The sequence below is a fragment of the Centropristis striata genome, chromosome 19, assembly GCF_030273125.1.
Source record: "Centropristis striata isolate RG_2023a ecotype Rhode Island chromosome 19, C.striata_1.0, whole genome shotgun sequence".
In the NCBI taxonomy this organism is placed as follows: domain Eukaryota; kingdom Metazoa; phylum Chordata; class Actinopteri; order Perciformes; family Serranidae; genus Centropristis; species Centropristis striata.
In genome coordinates this window covers 20,099,291-20,123,311 of record NC_081535.1, presented here as the reverse complement: position 1 = coordinate 20,123,311, position 24,021 = coordinate 20,099,291, and the positions used below count along the sequence as shown (strand labels likewise).

General features: G+C 38.4%; 2 protein-coding genes across 3 annotated transcripts; both read left to right on the top strand.

The window, feature by feature from the left end:
* Nucleotides 1-403: 403 nt before the first annotated feature.
* On the top strand, nucleotides 404-13,021 carry miga2 (mitoguardin 2). Of its 2 annotated transcripts, none has more exons than XM_059357722.1 (16): nucleotides 404-546; nucleotides 1,357-1,634; nucleotides 1,783-1,993; nucleotides 2,104-2,219; nucleotides 2,307-2,427; nucleotides 2,981-3,108; nucleotides 3,347-3,464; nucleotides 3,680-3,813; nucleotides 3,981-4,093; nucleotides 4,582-4,654; nucleotides 6,270-6,356; nucleotides 6,460-6,558; nucleotides 7,921-8,055; nucleotides 8,148-8,201; nucleotides 8,303-8,419; nucleotides 9,270-13,021. In XM_059357722.1, the coding sequence occupies exons 2-16, from the start codon at nucleotides 1,539-1,541 to the stop codon at nucleotides 9,468-9,470; spliced, it is 1,803 nt and encodes a 600-aa protein (XP_059213705.1). In that variant the 5' UTR covers nucleotides 404-546; nucleotides 1,357-1,538; the 3' UTR covers nucleotides 9,471-13,021. The 2 variants fall into 2 exon arrangements, with proteins under 2 accessions (XP_059213705.1, XP_059213706.1); XM_059357723.1 differs by having other exon boundaries at nucleotides 405-546; nucleotides 3,707-3,813.
* A 1,062-nt stretch (nucleotides 13,022-14,083) lies between these two features.
* On the top strand, nucleotides 14,084-22,252 carry dolpp1 (dolichyldiphosphatase 1). Its single transcript, XM_059358475.1, has 9 exons — nucleotides 14,084-14,212; nucleotides 15,691-15,900; nucleotides 16,596-16,696; nucleotides 16,850-16,934; nucleotides 18,061-18,160; nucleotides 18,448-18,546; nucleotides 19,302-19,430; nucleotides 19,574-19,663; nucleotides 20,887-22,252. The coding sequence occupies exons 1-9, from the start codon at nucleotides 14,164-14,166 to the stop codon at nucleotides 20,921-20,923; spliced, it is 900 nt and encodes a 299-aa protein (XP_059214458.1). The 5' UTR covers nucleotides 14,084-14,163; the 3' UTR covers nucleotides 20,924-22,252.
* Nucleotides 22,253-24,021: the final 1,769 nt, after the last annotated feature.

The window sequence follows — 24,021 nt, the reverse complement described above, 5'->3', positions numbered from 1 at the left end:
TTACGATAATCCACAAAGACCTGGCTAGATTGTCTTTGCATGCTTGATTATAAAAAAAATATTATTATAATAAAGGCGAATATCTGTACCAGCCAATCGTTTTAGTGTTCAATTCTTGTCTAAATGTAATGTTATGTCCAGGTCAGGAGCAAAACTACCAAGAAAATTACCTACTTTGACTGTTTGGTTGTTAGGCATTTAATTGCATAATCATTATTATTGCTTTATGTATTGTATATCTTTCATGTCGTTGTTAATTACTTTTTTTTTTAAAGCATCACAGGAAACTTTGACCATTTTTGTCAATTCAGGCACGATGCTCTTTGATCTACGACCTGATTGGATTGTAAGAGATTGTCACCCCGCCTACAATCCATCCGATTGGTCAAGAAAAAAAGTCAACCTCCGTTATCCTCGCTCCATTTGCTTCTGGTTGCGTCAATATCCCTACGTTTTTAGAGCACCGCCCCGGACCAAAAAGCTAGTGTGCGGCTTTCACTGACTGTGACACAGGAATGTCCTTCCTTGGCCCCTTGGATGCTCACGGTATGTACCTATGAGAGGGATTATGTTATTAGTTGTGCCGGTGTTTAGCGGTACACGTAGCTGCTGAAGCCTCTGAGGTGTCAGTTTTAAGCCCCACAGCCAGTGTCTGGTTGACCGGATGATGCTGTGATGTGAAGTGACAGATGAGGCTGAGCTAGGCTAGCTAAGTGTGCTAGCTTACATTAGCATACTCGCCTGTTAAGGCTGTTGCCTGCTTGCTAGTGCTGATTTGGGCCTGCCATTAAAACATTTTCAAATACAGATATGGCTTGTTGTATTTTACGTAACGTGAAAAAAAACGGTGGCAAGGTTGATTCTTGTCTACCTGGACGGGCTAACTGACTAGCTTGCTATTCACCTTAAAGTCAAGACTCTAGCAACCTCTCCATTACAAATAAGCATTGTTTATGTGATCTTTCATTGTAATACTCAGTTTTGCAGAGCGAAACCTTAGTCTCATGTTGAAGCCGCATCTGGTGTTTGCCATGTAGGTGTGGGCAGGTTGGCTACACTGTCTGCATACCAGACAGTGTAGATAGGAAAGTAGCTGGCACAATGTCAAGCTGCTGGTCTGTTGCTTAACAGATAATGCTAGCCTGCTTTTCACAGGTTAAACCATGGACCTTTACAAGTTGATTCACTGTGTCTCAACAGTTTTGCCCTGGAGCCAACAGCACTGTTGCAGTGATACCTGTGTCTGTTGATGCCATATCTTTGTCTTTAAAAAGTCTGTGCAATGTAATGGAGCCTTAAAAAAACAGGCTGATACACTCAGATCATTTTTCCAAACTCATGTCTTATCTATTATAGGGTAATAAATCTACAATTAGACATTGGACCAGTGTGGAGCACAAGCTCAGGAGTGGATGACGACAGACGGTTCTTCATCAAGCCCTGAGCTGGCTGATCTTGGAGCAGAGACGAGACCTCGTCTAGGGTGAATGTGAAAGAGGTTCGGAGATCTGTGGCCTGAAGGCATTTCAGTTTCTGAGATGTCAATGAAACGAGCAGACGGGATGTCCATCGCCCAGGCTTTGGCCATGACTGTAGCAGAGATACCTGTGTTTCTCTATTCCACATTTGGGCAGGTAAACCACTTTGCAAGTACAGTTACGTTTTGCATATTTAAACACATGCACTATTCAGTATCGTTGCCCAATAAAAAATGAAGTAATGATGGCTGGGTTGATGTTAAGTAGATCCCTTTCAATTTACATTTCCCTCTTCTGCTTTCAGTCCATATTTTCCCAGCTGAAGCTTACCCCGAGCTTGAAGAAGGTGCTGTTTGCCACAGCACTGGGCAGTGTAGCTCTGGCTCTCACTGCTCATCAGCTGAAAAGGAGGGGGAGGAAAAGGAAGCAGGTAACTCAAGGGAAGGAGGGCCAGAAGACAGTGGGAATACCTGAGGCGCTGATGAAGACAGGAAGACCCTCGTCATTAAAGAGAGGTGTGCATGACTTAAAGCTTGGAGCAAAAGTCACATTGAAAGTTTTGAAACTGCTTAGTGCTTTCTGGTGTGAGAAATGCTCAAACAAGAAAATGTTTTTCTCTCCCCAGGCCCATTTCCTGGCAGACAGATGATGAGTCCCAGCACTCGGAGCAATGACACCATGAGTGGCATTTCTTCCCTGGCCCCCAGTAAACACTCAAGTTCCTCACACAGCCTGGCATCGGTTAGTTTTACAATTTACAACTCATTTGGTGTCATTTTTGCTTTTTTTCCCTAATCTGTAATGTGTATGTGTGTGTTTCTAAAATAGATGCGGGTCCCAAGCTCTCCAAATCAATCTGCCAATGCATCCACCCCCTGGGAAACAGAGCCTGTGGTGGAAGAGTCAGGGGCAATAGAGGATGCAAATGCAGAGAATCTCTATGTAATGGGTCAGTATTTACTATTACTCCTGGTTTTATAAACATTTAACATACGATTTTTGCTGTGTTACCTGAGATATTTGGTGATGGACCGAGCTCTACTTTGTCTCATCACTTTCAGCCAGTAATAACAATTGATCATGACACAAAATTACCTGCTTTGGTGACTTTTTTAACATGTTATGGTAGCCATAACTATAATACAGCGTTTTCTACATTGTGAGAAGGAAGCATGAATTTTCTGCAGTTGGTAATGTAGAACAAGTGGGGTAAATCTAGGAAATAATCCATGGTTTGGTATTTGGATTATCTTGCTTGAACTATTTGAGTTCCCTGGGCTTTGTTTCCCATTTTAGAACTGTACAGACTCAGGTCACTTAAACCTGCATTTTGCAATATTTTTGATAAAGTAGGAATCACCCCAGTGCTGGGATGAATAAATAACAGCTAAATCTGCAGCTCTGTACCACTTGTTGTCACTTTTATATCCAAGTTTTGATTGTCCAGCTCACAAAAAAATTGTTTATTAGTAGATTAAGACTTATCGCTCTTTTCTTGATAGGAATGGAGCTGTTTGAAGAAGCTCTGCGAAAGTGGGAACAGGCCCTGAATATTCGCCATCACACCCACTCAACCTCCAGCAACAACAGTCTCGCTCTGCAGGGTGCAGTGTGTGCAGAGCTTCCTTTGGTAACCATCAAACAATAACTACCAATACAGACTGCATGACATTCTTGTACATGGTTGGATTGCTTTCTAGTTTGATACAGTATTGTGTTCTACTTACTGTACTTGGCTTCTTGATGGCTACACAGCACCAATGCAGTACAATCGAAATAAATTAAATTGATCCTTGACTAAAGCTCCTCATTATATTCTACCGAAGTAACTTTGGACTTGTTTTATGCTATTTTCCTTTTTATTATAGGCTGAAACCCGTAATAAAGTGTTTGCAGAGAAGTTGGAAACATTACTGCACAGGGCGTACCACCTACAAGAGGACTTTGGCAGCACTATCCCATCAGACAGCGTACTCGCAGATTTCGGTAAGAGACCTGTTGAACTTAAATATGGTAGAAATATTAATAATTATTTGAATTACAGACTCAAGCTTGAAGAATAACGAGGGTGCTGGACTGCCATAAAGAACTTGTTATGGTTCATTGTTGATGTAGGAGTTTTGTTTGTTATTTTTACAGTAGGGGCACACCATTTTATGTTTCTGTTAAGTACATTTGTGTTTTGGTTCTTGCCCTGTCAGTTAGAGTTTGTGGTGTTCCTTTGGCAGAGAGTGAAGGAACTCTTATCTTGCCTCAAGTGGAGAGTTACCACAGACTGCACGATGATGATGCGACTACTGTTACCTCTGATGAGTCCTTCTTCTCGGCCGCAGAGGTTAGTTCCTTTCCTGTTCTCTTTAATGACCCAAATAAGAGCAAAACATGGTACATTATGGCCCTGACTGACTCCCAGGGCCCCCTATTATTTATATCAAGTACACTGTTATGTCTTACAGATGCCCTTACTGATCTAACTGATGTCTGTGTGTTTTCTCTGTGCAGCTGTTTGATGCCATGTCTCTAGAAGACGCGTACCAGCCACTAAAGCCAGCAGCTCTCTATGAAGAAGCCTTGTCTCAGGTCCGGGAGGGCAAAGTGTCCTATAGGACTCTAAGGTAACTCAAGTGTACCTGCATATTTAAAGTTACACTAACAGTGGATTAAATGTAGTGACTCAGCCAGATTTTACAAGCTGCAACTTTGGCAGCTGTTTTTGTTCACCCTCACTGCTCTCTTTCCAGATGTAGCAGACAGCTGTTTGCAACAAAAAGCTGTGATAATAAAGCTTCTGTACGCTGTGTTACTAGCACCAAACAGCAGACAGAGCGTGTGAAATAATGGAGCATATAGCAGCTAAAGAAACACATATTTATTTCATGAGTTGCTAGAGACTTAAAACAGAGCTAAAGGGAGAGTAAATTTTGGACTTCATTAAATGGCCAGAAACACAAAATCAAATAAACTAAGCTAATGTTGCTCTGTGCCTGCTAGATTTGCCAATATTTATTTGCTTACATGTTCGCCATACATCTCTCAGCTTTATAAGATGATAATATGTCAAATGTTTCATGGAGCTCCATACCTATCTCTCTCTTTTTACCAGGACTGAATTACTTGAATGTTTTGGTGACCAAGACTTCCTTGCCAAGCTCCAGTGTGTGAGACAAGCATTCCAGGTCTGTTTCAGCTCCTCAGACTCTCACCTAGGGTACATTACATACATTTTGTCTGCAATTTTTATAATTAATTTCTTTTTGAAGATCATAAAAAAATAATGGTTTGTAGCACAACTAGTTGCCAAAGCTTCACATGATTACTTGTTTTTGCAATTATTTTGATTTTAAATTAGCAGCAGGAGCTAGCAGTGCTAGATCACCTTCTCTTTTTGTCAGAATCCTCATCTCTGATCTTTAACAGTGCTTGTAATGACACCTTCGTAGAAATATTGAGTCACACTCTAACAAACAAAGAGTTTGTGTTATGCCGCCTTTGTGCTGGTGTAGTCTTAGCACCCACAGGCAAGTTGAGTCAGGTTTCTTTGTTGAACATCCAGACAAAAGCTCCAAGGTCAAATGTAAAAGGCTGCAGCTGCAATCAGGAGAGATGGCTCACACTGTGCCTTATACTTAGGAAAATGGATTGTACTTTTTCCTTTTTTTTAAGCTGTGTTCTTCAGGAAAACATCTCTACTGGCAAGAAAATTTAATCCAGTGTTTTATATGTCATGAATAGACAATTGAGCAGCTGGATTTAAGCTAGCATTCAACTTTATTTGTTTATATTTGAAAATAACTTTATTTGTATAGCACTTTTAAAAGTCTGAGTTTTGTACAAACTTAGAACAAAGCAACAGCAATGAAAAACTTTGAAAAAGGAGATAAAGTATGAGGGCAATTGCAAATATCAATGTGAAAATGTGAGCCCGACTGATATTGGATTTTTCAGACTGATACTGATTTTAGAGGGGGGAAATTAATCGATAACCAATATGGTGGACGATATAGTAATTTCTTGAGCTGGAATAAAAATGTACTTTTTTAAAAATCTGGATTGTGCATTGATTGTTCACCACCCTACTTGAGAGCTACTTTCTCAACAATAAAAACGTTATTAAATAAAGTTTAACATTGTTCTACAATATACAAACAACATATTACATTGTCAGCCAATTCTGTAAATGATAACTGAGAAAATAAATAAGAAATAGGAATACAATAAATGGCTACATAAACATCATTACTGTTCATTGTCAGTCAACCGCTGACTATTAAAGAAAATAAATCACGGCAAGCAATATTTTCTGCATTATGTATTGTGTAAAAAAGTTTTCATGACGGCACATACACTGATACTATAGGCCTTTAATAGGCCGATATCTGCTGATAATATCTGTCAACAGATATATCTGGCGGGCTCTAGTAAAAATTATACATTTATTTTAAAAATAAACATAAATCATAGAATAAGTATAATAAAAGCAAATAAAATAACAATTTAATAATGATGATATACACATTTTGACCAATAATTAAAAGCGGGTATATACAGCTGTGTTTTTAGGATAGGAGTGAATTTAAAATGGGGATTAGTGCGGATGTTGCTGGTACAGTACATTTCATTTTTGTCCATGAGAAAGATTTTTCTTTCCTTTGCATTGATTAATCCCTCCCTGCCTCCTCTGAGAAAAAGTATTAACTTTCAGGTTAACTGTGGAGCTGAATGTAGTATTGAACCACATTATTAAACAAAACACCACAGAAAATAAATCAATATTGCTGTTTTTCCCTCCAGCTCCTGTTGTTAGATGAAACTCACCGCACGTTTTTCATGGAGACCGGGAAGCAAATGATTGTAGGGTTAATGGTGAAGGCAAACAAGGTAAAAACACTATTTATAAGTTTTCACTTATCCTATTTAAGTAAAACAAGTTTCTGCTTCTGTGGACATATTTGCACAGCTTTAAGTAATTATTTCTTTTCAGAGCCCTAAAGCCTTCCTGGAGAGCTATGAGGACATGCTGCTTTACACTCAGAGGGAGGAAACGTGGGCCGTCACAAAGATGGAGCTGGAGGGCCGAGGGGTGAGTAATCCTGTCATTCATCTCATGTGTCATGTTAAATCTTCTCTTCTTTGCTCACAATGCTGTTCTACCTGCAAACATGCCGTTCATTGCTTTATTCATGGGAACAGGAACACTTGGTCACAGTCGTATCTCAAGTTCATGTCAAGCAGCCAACCTGAATTAAATTTTAACTGAAGAACAGCCAACAGTCAGGCCACTCTGTACTTTACTCAGTGTAAAGCTCATTTTAGAGTCATGCTGGTGGTGGTTGTGTGACTGGCAAACAATCTGTCTTCATTTAAGTGGCACATTTGTTGCAGTCAGATGCATTGCAATATATTTCACATAGGAAACACAAATAATGTCTTTTAGAAACCATAAGGACAAAAAAGTCAAATGTTGCATATATCTTCAAGGCTTTAAATGAAGTTAAAACAAACATGCTGTAATACAATAAATGAGTAAGATAAAGATTCTACAAAGTTATGATTAGCGGTTTCAGGATTTAAGTTGTATTTTTTTGTAGGGTAAACATTATTATAGTTGTCGATTCCCGCCGTACTTTTGGAATCTATTAATGTTTTGCTAATAGTGATTAGAAAGCAGCAGTGTGTGCCTTGGTCAGTTTTCTTTTATGACAAGGTAAGTTTATTTATATAGCACATTTCAGCAACAAGGCAACTACATATCACAACATCAACATCGACATCAAAAGCATCATGACAAAGAGAAACAAATCTAATTTAAATATCAATTGAACGAAAACCTTAAAAATTAAACAGAGAGAACAAAAACGGAAGAAAAAACAGCAAAAACAGAAGCTAAGATATATTAAAAGTATTATAAAATTTAAGAGTAAAAGTTCCAGTGCAGAGTTAAAAAAAAACATAAATGAAATGCATTAAAATCATTCTGAACGCTGCTTCTCCATGTTTGCATAGGGCAATACAGCTAGACACTAAGTAAGGAGAAGCAATGCAACAGCTGTAATTCAGTAATAAAGCTCAGTTATAAAATCATAGTTTTAGGTCATTTTGTGAGATGCTATAAATGTAACAGACTGTGTTAGTTAGCATATGATATCACTTCGTATCGATCACAGTCCCTGAATTGAAACAAATCAAAATAGTGCTGTGACAGACTTTGTGAAATCAGTGAAGAACTGTATCATTGTCCACAAAGTGATAGAATGTCATATTGTGATGAAACCTGTGATTTTTACCCCACCTGATTTTATTCTCTAAAAAGTGAATAAAGAAGAATCAAGATAAAAACAATGGCATAGGTCTATGTGTGTGTATTTATTGGACAAGACATATAAAACATTTTTTAGGGAAAATGCGATCACTTCAACATAGTGTTCCCATATGATTTCTGCAGGTGGTGTGCATGAACTTTTTCGACATTGTGTTGGACTTCATCCTGATGGACGCATTTGAAGACCTGGAGAGCCCTCCCTCCTCCGTGGTGGCTGTGTTGAGGAACCGCTGGCTCTCTGACAGCTTCAAAGAGACGGTAATACACACACACACACACAAACAAACCAATTCCTGATAATGCCACTCATAGATTAGTTACTCTAATAGTTGTATTTTCCTTTCTGTTAGGCTTTGGCAACTGCTTGCTGGTCCGTCCTTAAAGCGAAAAGGCGTCTTCTTATGGTGAGTTTGAGGTCATTTAAAGATGAAAAACTTTTTATTGCATACTTGTTTACATACTCCTTTGATTTTGATACCTGATTGTCTGTTACTACTCTCCATAGGTTCCTGATGGTTTTATCTCCCACTTCTATGCCATATCAGAACATGTGAGCCCAGTTTTAGCTTTTGGGTTTTTGGGACCCAGGCAGCACCTCAGTGAAGTGTGCACTATTTTCAAGGTGAGAGAATACACAACTAAGGGCACTTTCACAACAGCTGAGGGCTGGAAATATACTCACAGTATTGTATCTTATTGGTTGGAAAGTTTACGGTAGAAAATGTAAAAACATGGAACTGAACTCCTGAGTAACTTATGAAACGATCTGTGCCGGCTTTTCGCCTTAGGGCGTTCATAGTGATCCCGCCAAGGCGTGATATTCTGCACCTTCATAGTGCAGTCCAGCGTCGCTGAACGAGGTGGGAGGAGACGATAGTGACGTGCGACAGAGCAGCAGCAGTGCTGCGCAGTAGCAAAGTGCTAATAGGCTGCACAGTTAGCTCTGTAGCAGTACAGTATGTATGTGCTGCAGCAGAATGTGTTCACTTAGCGACCTCCATTTGTGTACAACAAGCACCGGACACTCTTTGTACAGTTAGTGATGCTGGTTTGTTTACGATCGACGGCAGACGCTGTGCACAGTTAGCGACAGCAGCCGCAGTGAACAGTGATTGGATGACTGTCAGACCAAGTGGGAGGTGTGTGTTAGATGTCATGCACAACGTCAAATATTCCACCTTGCCGGGATGTCCCGTTCATAGTGGTCCCGCTTCCAACAGTCCCACCAATTTTCCGCCTCTGTGACTACCTCTGGAGATGGAAAATTGGTGGGATCACTTGATCCCGGCATCCCGCTTCTGGTGCGTTCATAGTGCAGGCGAGACGTGACAGAGCCGTAAATGTCCCTACATGAAAGTGCACTATGAAAGGGGCTAATGATTCTGGAGGAGAAATGTGTTTTTCTTCTGTTTATGTCCCATGAAATGTCTGACCTTGTGGGTGTTGACTCATTTCTTTCCTTTCCTCTGCAGCAACAAATCGTGCAGTACCTGAAAGATATGTTTGATCACGACAAGGTCCGCTTCACCTCTAGTCAGTGCTTGGCCGAGGACATCCTCAACCTTTCCCACCGCCGGAGTGAGATTCTACTCGGGTATCTGGGAATCAATAGCCTTATGGAGCTCAATGGTGCCCTGCCCAGAGACACAGAGCTCAATTCAGGGCTCAACTAAGAAGCTGAGGGTCACTAAGACACCGGGCTGACTGGAAGGGAACGGCAAGGACTCGCAGCTCATTCTGTAACCACATTCAGACCGGATTGAATCATGGTTCTGTGATACACTGACAACCAGCATCATTCACTCATTTGTGTTCATCAAACACAACTTAATGTGAGAGGATATTTTCAGCATCTCTGGTACTAATGAGGGAGACTGGTTGGATAAAATAATTCCATCTCTTCCGGATCATCAGCTGCTTGTGTGGCGTGTCAAGAATGCCTACTGTAGTCATGTGGTTTCAGACGCGTGAGGACTTGTCTCTGCCTTGTTTAGTGACATGGATACTTGCTGAAAACACACCTGAATGAAGCGCTCCCAACACACGAGGACTGGGCCTTCTACACTATTACTCCAGTCTCTTCAGAGAGCCAGTGGTTTCATTGGAAACTTCCATACATCTGATTTGTGGGATATCATAGTCTTTATATTTCTTTGAAAAGAAATTGTGAGAGAGAGTCCGTGGACAAATGTGCGTTTGTATGTTTTATATTAAAGGGGGAAGGATGTTTGTTAAAACGGTGATAATTCCTGACAAGCGTGATGAAGGATGTCATGAAGTTGTCTCATCATCCTCTTTAATCTGAAAAAGTATTTATTCCAATTTGGTTTAATCAACCAGGCGAATATGTCGCATATCCATGAGAGTGGGTGAAGGGTACTAACCTGTTATTGTATAGACGTTGAATTATTCCGAATCGTTATTCTGACCCCAGACCACAATTGAAAGGTGATGCAACTAAGATGCGTATGGTTACATTTTGAGTGTTACTTCCTCTGGGTCACAGTGATCCCCCAGATTTAATCAGTTTCCAGCTCAAAAAAACTTCCCACTACAAAAAAAACTTAATACCAGGTGTGGTAACATCACACAGTCACAGAAAGCAGATGCTCTCAGGGAGTAATGATTAACATTATAACTTAAAATCCATATTTGGGAATGTATTAAGTACTGACTAACAATCTTTAATGTTTATTTCCTCAAATGCTCATACTTATTGAATTTATTAATTGGTTGACTCACTTGAATTGCTTCCAAATATGTGGGCCTTAATTGTACAACTTGCCAATTCCCTGGATAAATAAATTAACGACATAGTGATTTTTATTTCAGGAAATGTACCCAAACACAAAGTTATATGAAGACATAAATGTTTGTAAAATTAGAAATGTTTCACTTTTTGAACACAGTTCTTCTAATTTTACTGGCTACTGGCTGTAAACGAGTGTAGGGTAAGCGGAAAGCTTTTTTTCACTCAATTTTGACCTGTCATAGTAGGAAAAGCACATGTATACTTTATCATATATTTAACATATGAGGAATACTTACTTGGGTCCCCATTAAAGTACTGTAAGACACAACATCATAGCAAAATTTTAACTTATTTCTTCACAAAACATTATTGTCGAGAAGAAAAATAGGCAGCTCATGACAAAATTTTGTCTGCTGCATCTGATTCTCTCCCGTCAAAATAACTGACAGAGTTCTCCTAGCTGCCTGATTGTGTGTGATACATTTAGTGTATTTTATCTGTTTAAACTTCATAGGTGGAATTGGGTGTTTTTGAGTGGGGTCCCCTTGGAAAACCATTGAACTTGCATTTTTTTAAAAAGCAATAATTATAAAAATAGAAACAATGACATGAAATCTTTAGGAACAAAATGACTGACAAAGTCGTGAAAAAATTGGAATGACGGAATAAAGCTATGAAATATGACAAAAAATATTCCACTGTCAGTCAGAAAGAAAAGGGTTACAACAGTAACACAATGGCTTTCTTGTGTTCATGTGAGCAGTGTTACAGAGAGAAAGCCAGCATGCAGAAAACCAGGAGGCTGAAGCTAAAGCAGCTAAATGGAATTCGGCCATCATTCATTTTATTATTTAAACCTGTTCTTTTTCTACTCTGGCCTGTCAAAATGTCTTCCATAATACTCGTGTGCAAACACTCATATAACACTGTCAGAGACTATGTAAAAGAAAGAAGCATGTATGAATATTTGCCCGTCACGTTTTAAAATTGACATGACCTCTAAATCAACTAGTGCCATCGTGTAGTCTTAGTAAGGGTGTTTAAGGATGTTTTGTTTGAAGAAGCGGGCATTTTACATTACGACTTCATAAGTGCACTGATGATAACCCCTGACTTCTCTTTGTGGACTTGTCGGTGCACAGAGACACTGAAGGGGCACTAAGATGCCAAGTTGAACTTCTTCTGCTGATCCCTAGTTCACTCCTGTAACAGCAGATATGAGTTACGCAGACTGGAGTTTATGTTTGTTTAAAATGATCTTAATGAAATATGATGAAGAGATTATTTATTATGTATGGCCGTAGAAGCACAGTATGTATGCTCATGGTTGCCTGCGTGAATGACAAAAGGAAATCTGTGAAATCATTTTGGGGTTTTTCATAAATCTTTCAGTAGATTGATCAGACAAATTAGCAGCTCTTTGTTACTCATAATCATATAAGTGTGTGTTTTGTGCTCGTGATAATCCAAATCCTGCTCTTGTTGCAACACTTCTCTGAAATTCAGAGCTCAGAAATGTTACATGTCACAATGCAATATCGTTGTGTTCTCCTCGAAAGAGTCGGCAGCATTGTAGGGTTATTTCTGTTTCTGTTTGGCATTTACTTCCAACTGTAAATAGAGCTTTTACAGAAAATCATTTTTGGTTTTTGCAAACGTGCAGCTTTGTGTTTTTAAGCATTTTGCACTTTATCAGAGAAGCAGAAAGATACAGGAATGTCCAAAAACCCTTTTTTTTGAATAACCAGTTTAAGAGCGAACTAAGAACTTATTGAATTATTTATTGCATCATAGAACTGACATATTATTGATAACATAGAGCGTAAATACTGTATAGTAGAGAAACTATCTTTCCCAGAGAATTATATTATGGAAATTCTGGTTAGTTTCCAAAATTTTTGTTTGTTTTCATCTTTGAACTTTTGACTGCATGTGGTCCAATCCATTCTCCCATGTTTAAGTGCTGCCCTTGTAGACTACCAAATATTTGCAACATGCAGGTAAATGCAATGATGGGGAAAAAAATGCTTGTGTTGACATAATGGTCTGCTTTTTCTGTGTCCTGAGAGTATATGATCAGAGATTAATCCCTCTGCATGTAAACAGTGTATCCTTGCAACATTAAGACCCAGGCTCAGCCCTACTATTGTTGTTAGTTTTGAAAATCCAAATTAGAAATAAGCTTTAGACCTTAACTATTAATCATTTGGAAGTCAAAATTCATGCTCGGACTCTCCTCCTTAGCATATATTCGATAGATTATAGAGTTAAATGAGGATTTCAGATGGCAAAAATGTAGAAAGAATTATTTTTTTGTTTTGAAAGCCACTGCTGTACATTACAAGTGTCCTATTCATGCCTTTTGTCTTTTCTATTGTTAAATTACAATGCCAGCACAAACTGTTGATTCATTTGATTCTCCATATTAAATGTTATTTTTTTGTTATTAAACAACATGTTTATTATGCCTTTTCCCAACTGATGACGGCTCGTTGTGTTTCATGTCTCATCAGGAATCAAACATTCATAAAACAGAATATTATATTGTTACTTTGGTAGAGAGGTATACTTTTCAGAATGACTAAAAAGCACCGGCCTAATTAATAAGAGTAAAGTATAAATAAGTGCACCTCTAAGTTTCTACAGTAGCCTAGAAGAAACAAGCCAATACTGGCTCTAGAGACATCCTTTCATGTTTTTATGTTACCTGAAAGCCACATTGCGGGATGCAGCTGGTTGCAATCTGCAACTTCACCACTAGATGTCACTAAATCCTACACACTGATCTTTTAATACAAAGGTAAAAAAATATACATTTTTTATTTATTTATATTTTTGGTACATTAAATGTTATATCAATGTATTTATTAAATAATGTATTTATTTTATTTTCCTGGTACATTTAGTAGTATGTAATTATTTTGTAATTCATTTTTTTGAATTTTATTTTGGCAGCCTCTGTCCTCAGACTGCAACAGTAAATAAAGTATGGAATTTGATGCAGGACTCTAATTAATTAGTGTGCTTTTTAAACCTATTTAGACCCTGACAAATTAAGTAGAGTCAGTGGGAGAGATTCAGTGTTAGGCCAGTGGAGGGTGCACAACTCTTACTGTAATTGTACTGAACAAGGTTAGAAGCCTCATTACTGTATATATTCATATCCTTACATGTTTAATCTGAGGAAATGTACCTGCTTGTACTTCTTCTCATTCAGATAAATGTAAATCAATACAATCAATACACACTAATTTAAACATCACTGCTTTGACAAACTTTGAGAAATACTTTGTTGTTGAAAAGTCTCTACATTTTTATCTTATTTTTCAAAAATTCTGCATACATCAGAATTCAAACAGAGTCAGTATGGATGAGCTTTGGAGGCATTAAAACATGCTTGACATCTCACTATATTAACCTGCTTTTCATTTCCTCCTACCTTTTGGTTACTGTAGACACAATAATTATAAAGGTAATGCACCTCTATCATTAGCCTGTTCTTCCTCTATTATTTTGCTTTACAGTAGGAGGTACTCTGTCTGGAGTTTGCACTTGTTCAGGTTTTTGCTGTTTGCTTTGTGTGTCCTGTTTTGTCAGTCTGAGTGCACCTGTTCATGACTGACTTTTGTAGGCAGCCTGTTAGTGTTTCTGCTGTGTGTTGGGGTGAGTATATATCTATCTTTTTCCTTCTTTTACTGGGAGCAGGGAAAAATCAACATTTAAGTCTATTTGCAACTCATGTAGATGGATTAGCATGAATTCGCTGATAACAGAGTAGCTCAAAAATAGGTCATGAAGCTCATCTTAATCCTCGAATTCTGGGCAATAGGCTATTTTCTGCTTTTGAGATATTGCCAGTTTATTAAGTATACTTAGCTCATGGTTTAATACAAGAGTCCTGTAATAAATCTGAACTTCATGCAGGGTATGCTTTTCAGTTTTTGTTGAAACTGTTTGAGATATGTTAATGTATAATCATTGTGGAGGCTGCTGTTTGGGGCACTGTTTAACTGTATTGCCTTTGACAGAAAGGTGTTTTTGTAATTTAGCCTCCCCTTATTGGTATAAATGGGTTGGACAAAATAATAGAAACACCTGTTAGTATATCTAAAATATTTTAGGGGTAGTTGGCTGACCTCACTTTGGACCCTGGGAAATTGAAAGGGACAGTTTCACTCATTCTAAAATTACCTTTTATAGACTATTCCATTAATCATTTAATCTATAAAATAGTAAGATTAATTGATTGAAAAAATAACTGTGATTTTGAGTCTTACTCTTGGAAATGGGTTATAACTGTTGTTTGAAGGAGCCTTATCCAAAATTAGATTAGATATTTTTTTGTGATCCAACGAATGATGTAAGCCTGCAAACTAGGCCTACAAATTTTTTTTTATGTAATGTACATTCAGTAACTGACATGTTACCTGCTTTTAAACCCTTTATAATGGATCTCTGGTGACTTATCAAAAAGTGGTAGGCCAACCAATTTATTTTTAAACATTTGAAAATGAGGCTTTATAAATTGAAATTGTCACATACAGTGGGCTAAATATCTTGGCAAATACATAATCAGGGAAATATATATGTGCCATGTAATTTATATTTATTATAGTAAGTATGTATAGCCTATATCAGGGATGGACAACTGGAGGCCCTTCGTACAACTACATGCATTTGAGCATGAAATCTTAAAAGTGCAGTGTAGAAATGCACAAAATTACTTCTTGCAATTAATGTTGATCTGCTGTTCTTGCACTGAAAAAAAAGAAATCACAGTAAGTGGTATTTTTTTATTTGCTTCAAACCTTTTGTATTCCTATTTATACTGTTATACATGCATTTGAGAATGAAATATGTTAAGTTACTGCACTGTAAACATATTCAAAATTGCAGTTCATCCTATCTGGTTAAGTGCACGGTCCTATATGTGGCCCTGTGGTAGTGTCCATGAAAAATTGTGGCCCCCTCCAGCATTTAAGTTGCCCATCCCTGGCCTATATCAATGTACTAATCGTCGAAAATTCACATTTTTATTTCTTTTCTTTTTTTTGAATGAGTACAGTTTGTTGCTTTAATGTGAAGTGCTGGACTTTTGTGTTTTTTGTTCATTCAATAATTCTTCTCTATGGGCAAAATAGCTGCTCTCCAGTACGCGGCTGGGATTGGACGGCTGCTCGGCTGCCGGGGCCGCTTGAACACGGAGCTCCGCTCACCATTGGTTAGACACGTGTTGGGGCGTTTCACTGGGACTGCCCGGTTGTGTCCGGGTAAGATGGCGTTGGAAGAGCAGTGCTCGGCACCACCTCGATGGCGGTCCATATCTCTGACACACGTAGAGTTCCCGGAGGGTACGTAAACTCAACATATATGTGTAACTACTAAATATGCGAACCAGCGGCCGCTTTGTAATTTTAAAACACTGCGTTTATTTGTTCGCTACTGAATGGACACGGCCGTTGGTGACATTGCCAAATAGTGAGACGCTGTAAACCTTTGAGCACAGCGGGGAATGTAACCCGGGCTGCAAAATTGTGATACATCGCCGCATGCGCAGTTGGCGCTTATGTCCACAATGAATGCTAGCTAGCCTGCTAGCTGTCTTAATATCGGCTTTTGTATTTTCTTTCGGGATTCAACCAATATTTCGCGTCCTGTTGGAATTTTTCGACATTTTTTTAGCATCATAAAGCGCAAAATATTATTTGTAACTGTGCTGGAAATTACTAGTGATTCCACATTTATAGCATTATAGCCAGGACTACGGCTAACGTTGTAGCTAGCTTCTTGGCCTCATTCTGGTAAGTATAACTAGCATAAACCACTTTGCGCCGAGCTGTTTGAATTATCTAACTAAAATAATGTGGTGTTTTAGTTAGATTAGCTTCTCCGCTACAGCGGCTTCCTACCTGTACTCACAGTTAAATATTTCAACCATCCGGGTTCACTGAGTACCTCAAAGTGTCACTCCCACCAGTGCTAACTAGTGACCTGACTGGGGTTTATGATAAGCTTTAACATCATTACTCTTGTTTCTCTGTTTTAGATGATCTGACGGGACAAGTGCTGGCCTACATCAGCCTTCTACCCATAGCAATCCTTGTGGGTTTTGTCACACTCATAGTGTTTAAACGGGAGCTGCACACGGTGAGTCCTGCACATGCACTTTTTTTAGTTTCAGTAAGGGCATCACTTTTCAAGTCTCTTAATTGTCTCACAAGAGCCTGAACATTTGTGTCAGATAGGACAGAACTTTTTAAATGTTAATGTGTGGACCTGTTTTTCTTTTCTTTTGTACAGATTTCCTTCTTTGGTGGGCTCATCCTGAATGAAGGGGTAAACTGGCTGCTTAAGCACATTCTCAGAGAGCCGCGCCCATGTGCAGGTGAGTGAAGGAACAAGCTGTTGACTTTGTGTGGAGTTGGCAGGGTTGGGCAACCTTGCAAAAGCATCACAATAGCCAGAAGATATTTTTTTCTGGTATCAATCTTATTATCTGTTCAGGCACAGAGCATCACTAGTTTAGTTGTAAAGGTTGGAATCTCTAGAAACCTCAGGATTTCATTCACATTTAAAGTAGGTTTGGGTGATATTGAAATCCCCTTACATATTGCTCTAATTAAAACATTGATCTATGATATTAATGTCCAAGAAAACAGAGGAGAGAGATGCACAGAATAATGCATGCTCACATGTTGTTACTTAACTTTTGACAGGCCACAACAATGTGGTGAAACGGCAAGAGAAAAACAGAAAGTGAGGGAGAGACTGAATATAGGGCAAGATGCATAACAGGCGCTGCATAATCAAATATTGTTCTTTTTTTATGGGCACACAAGGACCATTATTTCACTATTGTGTTGAACAGTAATCTCATCATATTGGCCAAATCTAATTCAGAGTACTTGCAGCATTAAAAGCTGTATTTGTAATCATCCATTATTTAAATAAATAGATTAATCAACCTAGTTTAGAGTGTAAAGACAACACAACACACTGATGCACATGTTTTCTCCATGTTATCTTTTTTTGCTTCGGCTTCCAAACCATGGTCTGAAAACACAGCAGAGACGCTTTGTTATTGTCTCGAGGGCTGAAGTTGATGCACAATCCAGAGTTAACCTCCATCTCTCTACTAAGCAGCCGAGTAACAAGGCACAGGAAATTTATGCAAACTAAAATGCAAATCCATTTGATATTTTCACTGCTACTCTCCCTTGCTCTGATGGCTCTCTTTCGTCCGCTTTGGGAGTCTGGAAATTTTTGGATTTGGTACCTTGAAAGTGTTTGAAAAGTGCTTGAATTTTACTCTTTAAAATCTGTGCCAATACTGTTATTTCCCAACCCTTAGCCAGATTTATATATATTTAGTTGAGTAATGAGAGCAACTCACTTTAGTTTTAAACTTGGGTTACTATCACAACCCAAATAATGGGTCCTCCTATATTCATATGAAGATGCATTTGATATTCTAAATGTATATTTATGTCAGCTTTTGTTGTCTTCTGCAGGAGCTCACACAACACTGCACACAGAGTATGGGATGCCCTCCAATCATTCCCAGCTTATGTGGTTCTTTGTTGTTTACTTCTTTCTTTTCCTTTATTTAAGGTGAGCTTGTTTCTTACTGCTTTTTGGGGAGGTTTAAGGGTGGAAACATGCAGCTGTTAAAATTTTAAAAGTAGAACAACTAGCTAAAGTATCATGTCCACAAATTAATCTAATATACCCTTTAATTTCTACAACGTTTTCAAGTTGAATATGAGAAAAACTGATCTAAATTTAGTATTACTGACATGTATATCATTATCACATTTTCTATTATCATTGTTTAGATACTTTCACCTTTCCATGAGGCAGATGTCATGGTGTGAACTCGTGCTGATCTCTCTTTTCAGAATGCATCAAACGAACAATGCTCGATGTGTGGACCTGCTGTGGAGACACATACTGTCCATCATCCTGTTGGGCATGGCCTTATCAGTCTCATACAGCAGGTAAGGCTGAAAAAAAAAAACAAAGAACCAAGTTCATTTGAAGTTTCACTGAATTTTTATCACACAACTGTTGGTCTCAGCAGAGTTCGCAGTTGCGATGAGGAGCGCAGAATTCAGTGTATTTTTAGAGGATCTTGTTTTTGGAAAGTAATTATTTTTGGTGAAACTCTGAATGACAAATGTAGAATAAAGTGATTGCAATAAAATGTCATTACTTTAGGCTTAGATTTGATTATTTTCTTGATGGAAGCGTTCGTCGTGCATGATTAGTTCAGGGACTGTTGAAAATGTGAAAAAGGTTACTATAGGTTTTGCTTTCACAGTTTCTTGCTATGATAAATTGTGTGATTTGGGCAATTTTTATAAAAGGAAACATGCCATTCAAACCTGCCCGCATATTGTTGGGTTCAGGTGGTTATAGGATTATTAGAATTGTTGTTGGGTCTTCTGTTAGTCAAATTATTGATTAACTGACTGGTTGTTTCAGCTTTGAAAGTATGTGAAGCTCATTAAATCATAGCATTACGGACTATTTCCAGTAACTGTGTGCTCTGTGCAGGTGAACAAGAATATTTATAATGCTGTTTGACTGTCCACTCTACTGACACTGTGACAAAAAAGGCCAAGTTGTGCTATTTCCTGTTTAACAACACCATTTTCATTTTGACTGTATGGAAGTGCATGCTGCTGAATTTAGTTTAGTTTTAGACTCGGACCACAATTTTGTGGTTCATTGTTTCCTTTCTGATTCTCAGGGTCTACCTGTTGTATCACACCTGGAGTCAGGTTTTCTATGGCGGAGTGGCCGGTAGTACGATTGGCATAATCTGGTTCTTTTTCACACAAGAGGTGCTGACACCATTATTCCCCAAAATAGCAGCGTGGTAAGTAGTGCTCTCATTTCTCTACCTCCTCCTTGTGTCACAGGGGAAGATGGTTTCGTCCTCAGCCTGAATAAGTGGATAAAACTGATCTCTAATGGCTCCTCAATTAATGTGTTTTTTCCCTATGTTTTCATAATTTCCAGGCCAATATCAGAGTACTTCCTGGTGCGAGACACAAGCCTGATCCCCAACATCCTATGGTTTGAGTATACAGTGACCAGATCAGAGGCAAGGTAAGTGGTTTTGTCACCCACTACACCACATCTATCACCGTAAACACCCAGTCACGCCAGAAACTGGCACACTGACGTGTAACTACTTAGTTTACCTGGTGACGTAGTGAGTAGTTGCAAGGCGACTTGGTGAACTAATGTAGCTTGCAAATGAATTGCTAACATGCTAGTGTTAGACACAAAAGCTGTCCAAGCTTTTTTCTGTGTTCCCTGTGCAATTAACTCCCCCCTCAAGATTGTACATCATTTAAAGTTTCAGGAACTTATATAAAAACAACTTCCTGTCATATTTGCTGAAACTGTCACTATATCCTGACAGTAGTATGAAGACTGATAAAATCAGGTTCCTCTTGCTCTTTGTAGTGCCAAGAGGAGTTTCTAATGCAGCATCAGTCACTACTATTTTTCTAGCCATGTGCTCTCCTCACAGCCAAGTCGTCTTTTCAGCAGTAGAGAGTGGGGCAGAGGAACTGTTAGACCCAGGGCTGTTACTGGCCACCGGTCAGCTGTTTGAGCACCGTTTATCTGCATGTATTGCCAGCACTGCAGTCACACAGTTGGTTGAAGATCGGAAAAGTTTTCCTTCATCCTCACAGTCTTGTCACAGTGTAGGAAAAAGCATCGCTATTGCAAGATAAGTTACAACTTTACAACATTTTCTGCAACCAGTGTAGTATTTAAAACATGGTCGAATTAGCCAGCAAACTAACTAGCCAGTTATTCAGATCTGGAGCAGTGATTAAGACTGTGTTAGACACCTCTTGACTCTGATCGTTGTCATTGACATGCAGTGGATTATTGTAAATTCCACATTTCATGTAACACTTTTAGTTGTTTCAGAAAATTTGGCAAAAGTTTCCTACTAAACCTATAATTCAATAGAGCATTATGGTAGAGGGGGAACTCTCTAAGGTAGTTAGTCTACTTAGAGCATTTTATTTGTCAACAGAGGAGGTTAAATAAACAGTTGCTACATTCTGGGCTCTCCAACTCTCTGTTCGTTCAAAGGTCAGCACTGTCAGGACTGCTAACTAACCTCCCCAGAGTTGTACTTTACGTAAAAGATTTGGCTTTACTTCATCTCCGCTTGCAAACCTACTGTAGGCTGCTATTCCATTAAATTAACTACGTTTCTGTTTTGTAATGCTGGTGAAACTGGGCTTTTAATATCTGTTCTTTATTATTTTAGTGACTCAATAGTTTTTGTTTGTTTTTTGTTCTAGGAACAGACAACGAAAGCTTGGAACAAAACTTCAGTGAGCTACACAGTTCTTCTGTGAAACTGAGTTTAGGACCACACGCACACACACACATGCTCACACACTCATGTACACACACACAAACAAATGCTCACTAGACAAAAACACACTGGAGAACCATCTTTTGGACTGACGTGGTTGCAAGGAGAAAAGGGCAAAAACCGTTTACAGGTGGCGAAAGAGTGCCTGGACCTGGCCCGGAGCCTACAGCCTGAGCAAGTCCGTCCACACGCCTCTCCTTCTTGTACAGCTTGCCCAAAATGCTCTTCAATGCATGCAAGACTGTGCAAGAGGCATACTATTTAATGATAGATTAATATATATATATTTTAACTATAAACGCACGCTGACAGTAACAGTGTACTGTAAGCCTAAAAAAAGGAGGCTTTGGTCAAGTTTCAAACAAATTGGTGGGCGTCATTGCAGCATGTACTTAGTGATTCCTTTTTTTAAATATTCGGATGGATAGCTGGTGGGAACGGGCGGGGAGGGGGGGTTGGTTACGGCTAGGTTTGGGGTATGTGGAATTAACCATTTTTCATTGTTATATAATAGAAAATGAACAATTTCTAAAATTGGTTATGATGTAATATAAATAAAAATTTGCACTTTGTGAATTTACAAGTTAAAAAAAAGACAACTAACACTAGTTAAATGTTAAGACCCTCCCCCTCTTTTCCCTCATCAGTCTTTGCTTTGTGTCTATGACTGTCAGTCCTAATATATTAGACTCCAAAGCTGATCTTCAAGCAGTGTAAAGTTAATCTGTACTATTGAACATCGAGGTTGTGCTTTCTGTTCATATCCACGTTTGAGGATTATGGGACCGAATCACAGCGGCAGGTTTCAGTTGTTTTTTGTTGTTGAACACACTTTGGACCGAGGTGGTGTTTTCTAAATGCCTCACACACAGTAGCAGCCTGGGAACAGGATTCTGGGAATCAGTTTTTTTTAATTCATTTAGTTTCTTATCTTGTTTTCTGCTGTTGCAGAGGACTGTTTTCTCTTTACCTGCATTTCCAAGATAACATTCCATATCATTTAGTGAGAATAAAGACTGCTGAGGGGAGATGTTTTCTTTTTGTATTTTTTATTTTATTTTTTTGAAGAAAGGAGAAAAAAAGCCTCAGGTCAGTCGTAGCATGTGATTATGCTTAATTCCTCACAGCCCACGGCAGCTAATGTTCACAGCTGTCATGTGGGGATCTAAAGCTGATTTAAAACTGTCATATCATTAGCTCCACAAAGGGAAGTAGTTCTCTTAGAATTTGATTTTTTTTTTCATGTGTAACCTATATCAGGCTGAATTAAAATGTGTTTATGTACAAAAGATGCTTCAAGTGTCGTGCTTTGAAATACAGTGGCACGTTATTTTAATTCAAAATGCTGTTTGAGTTTGTAACCTGCTACCTGTTGATAGAATGTGGTGCTCTGTTGTCTGATTTATTGATCGTTAATCAACTGATGTGCATCTGTCAGTGTAGTGGCTGTTTGATGGTAGCTGGGCTGTTATCCCATCAAAGTGTTTCTGTTTGTCATTTTGCATCACCAACTCTAAAAGTGAGGCAGGAGATAAAATGTAGTGATAGAAACTATTAAAAAGGTTGGCTGGGACACCTGCCAAAATATATCACAGCCCTTTAGGAATCTAGCAGTGATGCAAAAAACAATCCGTAACAGAGGGAGCTGCTGACTGATACACGAAAATGCTTATGAGAGTAAGCAGGTATTTATTTAAGATTGTGTGTCTCTAATTTGAAAATTTGCACTAAACGCAAAATACAGCTGATGTGAATCGCATTAGTTCAGCAGGTATTTGGTCATGAATGAAAGTTTTGGATAACTTTGAATTGATGGTCATGCCACAGAGTTACATGCCAGCTACAATGCATTCTGGGGGCAGCAAGTTTCATGCCAATTCATATCCAATAGTTGTTGAGACATGTCCATCATGTCAGAGTGATGGTGGCGCTAGAGGAAAAGTCAAGATTTTAAGAAGATTTTAAAAAGTGCACTTTTACTGTAAATAAACCTCAACTGTTTGGCAGATGATCATAATTTACAAACTGCTTGGTCAGTTGAAAAAAAAGTACTTTGTTGTAAGTGACCAAAAGAACTAAGAAATGCAATATTTAGTTAATTTCAGATCAGATCATTTCAGCTCTGTCTGTCTGTCCGTTTCTCTCCTCTTTTCTTATCTCTGGATTATTGTCTCTCTGGACTCTCTTCTGGGATGTCATCTTATGCTGCGTTCCAAATCACACACTTTTTCTTATCACTTTAAGAACATACTGCCCTTACAAAGTACACACTATTGTATGTACAACTGGGACATACAACTTTGTCATAATATTTGGTCTTGAACTTTGACCCTCATGCTCATATATGCCAAATTAGTTTTCTAGGAACCATCAATGTCTGAACAAAATTTCATGGCAATGCAACCAATTGTAGTTGAGATATTTCTGGACCAAATTGGTGGACAAATGGCTGAAAATTGTAGCCTATTGTAGGCTTTTTAAAGTGCTTGAAACTGCTTCAAATTAAGGTTTTATAGGATGCGAAGTCTACTGATGAACAGGTGACACATTTTGAAACATGAAACTGTTGTGTTTTAATTTATTACCCTGCAGGTTTCATACAAAGCCTTGAAAGTTTGGAAATATTAATTTTAACCGTTTTGCAAGGTTAGGAATATGCTTGAATCTACAGAATCACCCATGTACAGTATAAACCAAAAAAAATCATAATACTTGAAATTAAACAAACCCCATAGTGATATTTATTTGTTTTCTTCTCTCTAAGTTAACTAATAGCTAAATACGTTCAAATCAGTTGAACCCTTATTCCTAAAATTAGCAAACTATAAGTTATCATGACCAAAACTTAAAAATGTATGTGATATAGAAGTCCAATTTTATTGATATGACCAATTTCGATGTGATGATAAAGGCTTTGAGAGTATGATAATGTATTGAGTAAGATACCTTGAAAGTGCTTGAATTTTTCACTTAAAAAGCTGTTTGAACCCTGACTTTATCTACTAGCTGTAAGGAGATGAAAAAGCTGGAAAATGCACCTTGAAATGCTTGAATAGTC

Excerpts from the sequence above, each read along its gene's own strand:
- miga2 (XM_059357722.1), top strand. The coding sequence starts at position 1,539 with ATGTCAATGAAACGAGCAGACGGGATGTCCATCGCCCAGGCTTTGGCC. Across the intron at positions 3,814-3,980 it reads CCTTCTTCTCGGCCGCAGAG|CTGTTTGATGCCATGTCTCT; the intron begins GTTAGTTCCTTT and ends TTCTCTGTGCAG. Across the intron at positions 4,094-4,581 it reads GTGTCCTATAGGACTCTAAG|GACTGAATTACTTGAATGTT; the intron begins GTAACTCAAGTG and ends TCTTTTTACCAG.
- dolpp1 (XM_059358475.1), top strand. The coding sequence starts at position 14,164 with ATGACTGACTTTTGTAGGCAGCCTGTTAGTGTTTCTGCTGTGTGTTGG. Across the intron at positions 16,697-16,849 it reads TTAAACGGGAGCTGCACACG|ATTTCCTTCTTTGGTGGGCT; the intron begins GTGAGTCCTGCA and ends TCTTTTGTACAG. Across the intron at positions 18,547-19,301 it reads TTATCAGTCTCATACAGCAG|GGTCTACCTGTTGTATCACA; the intron begins GTAAGGCTGAAA and ends TCTGATTCTCAG.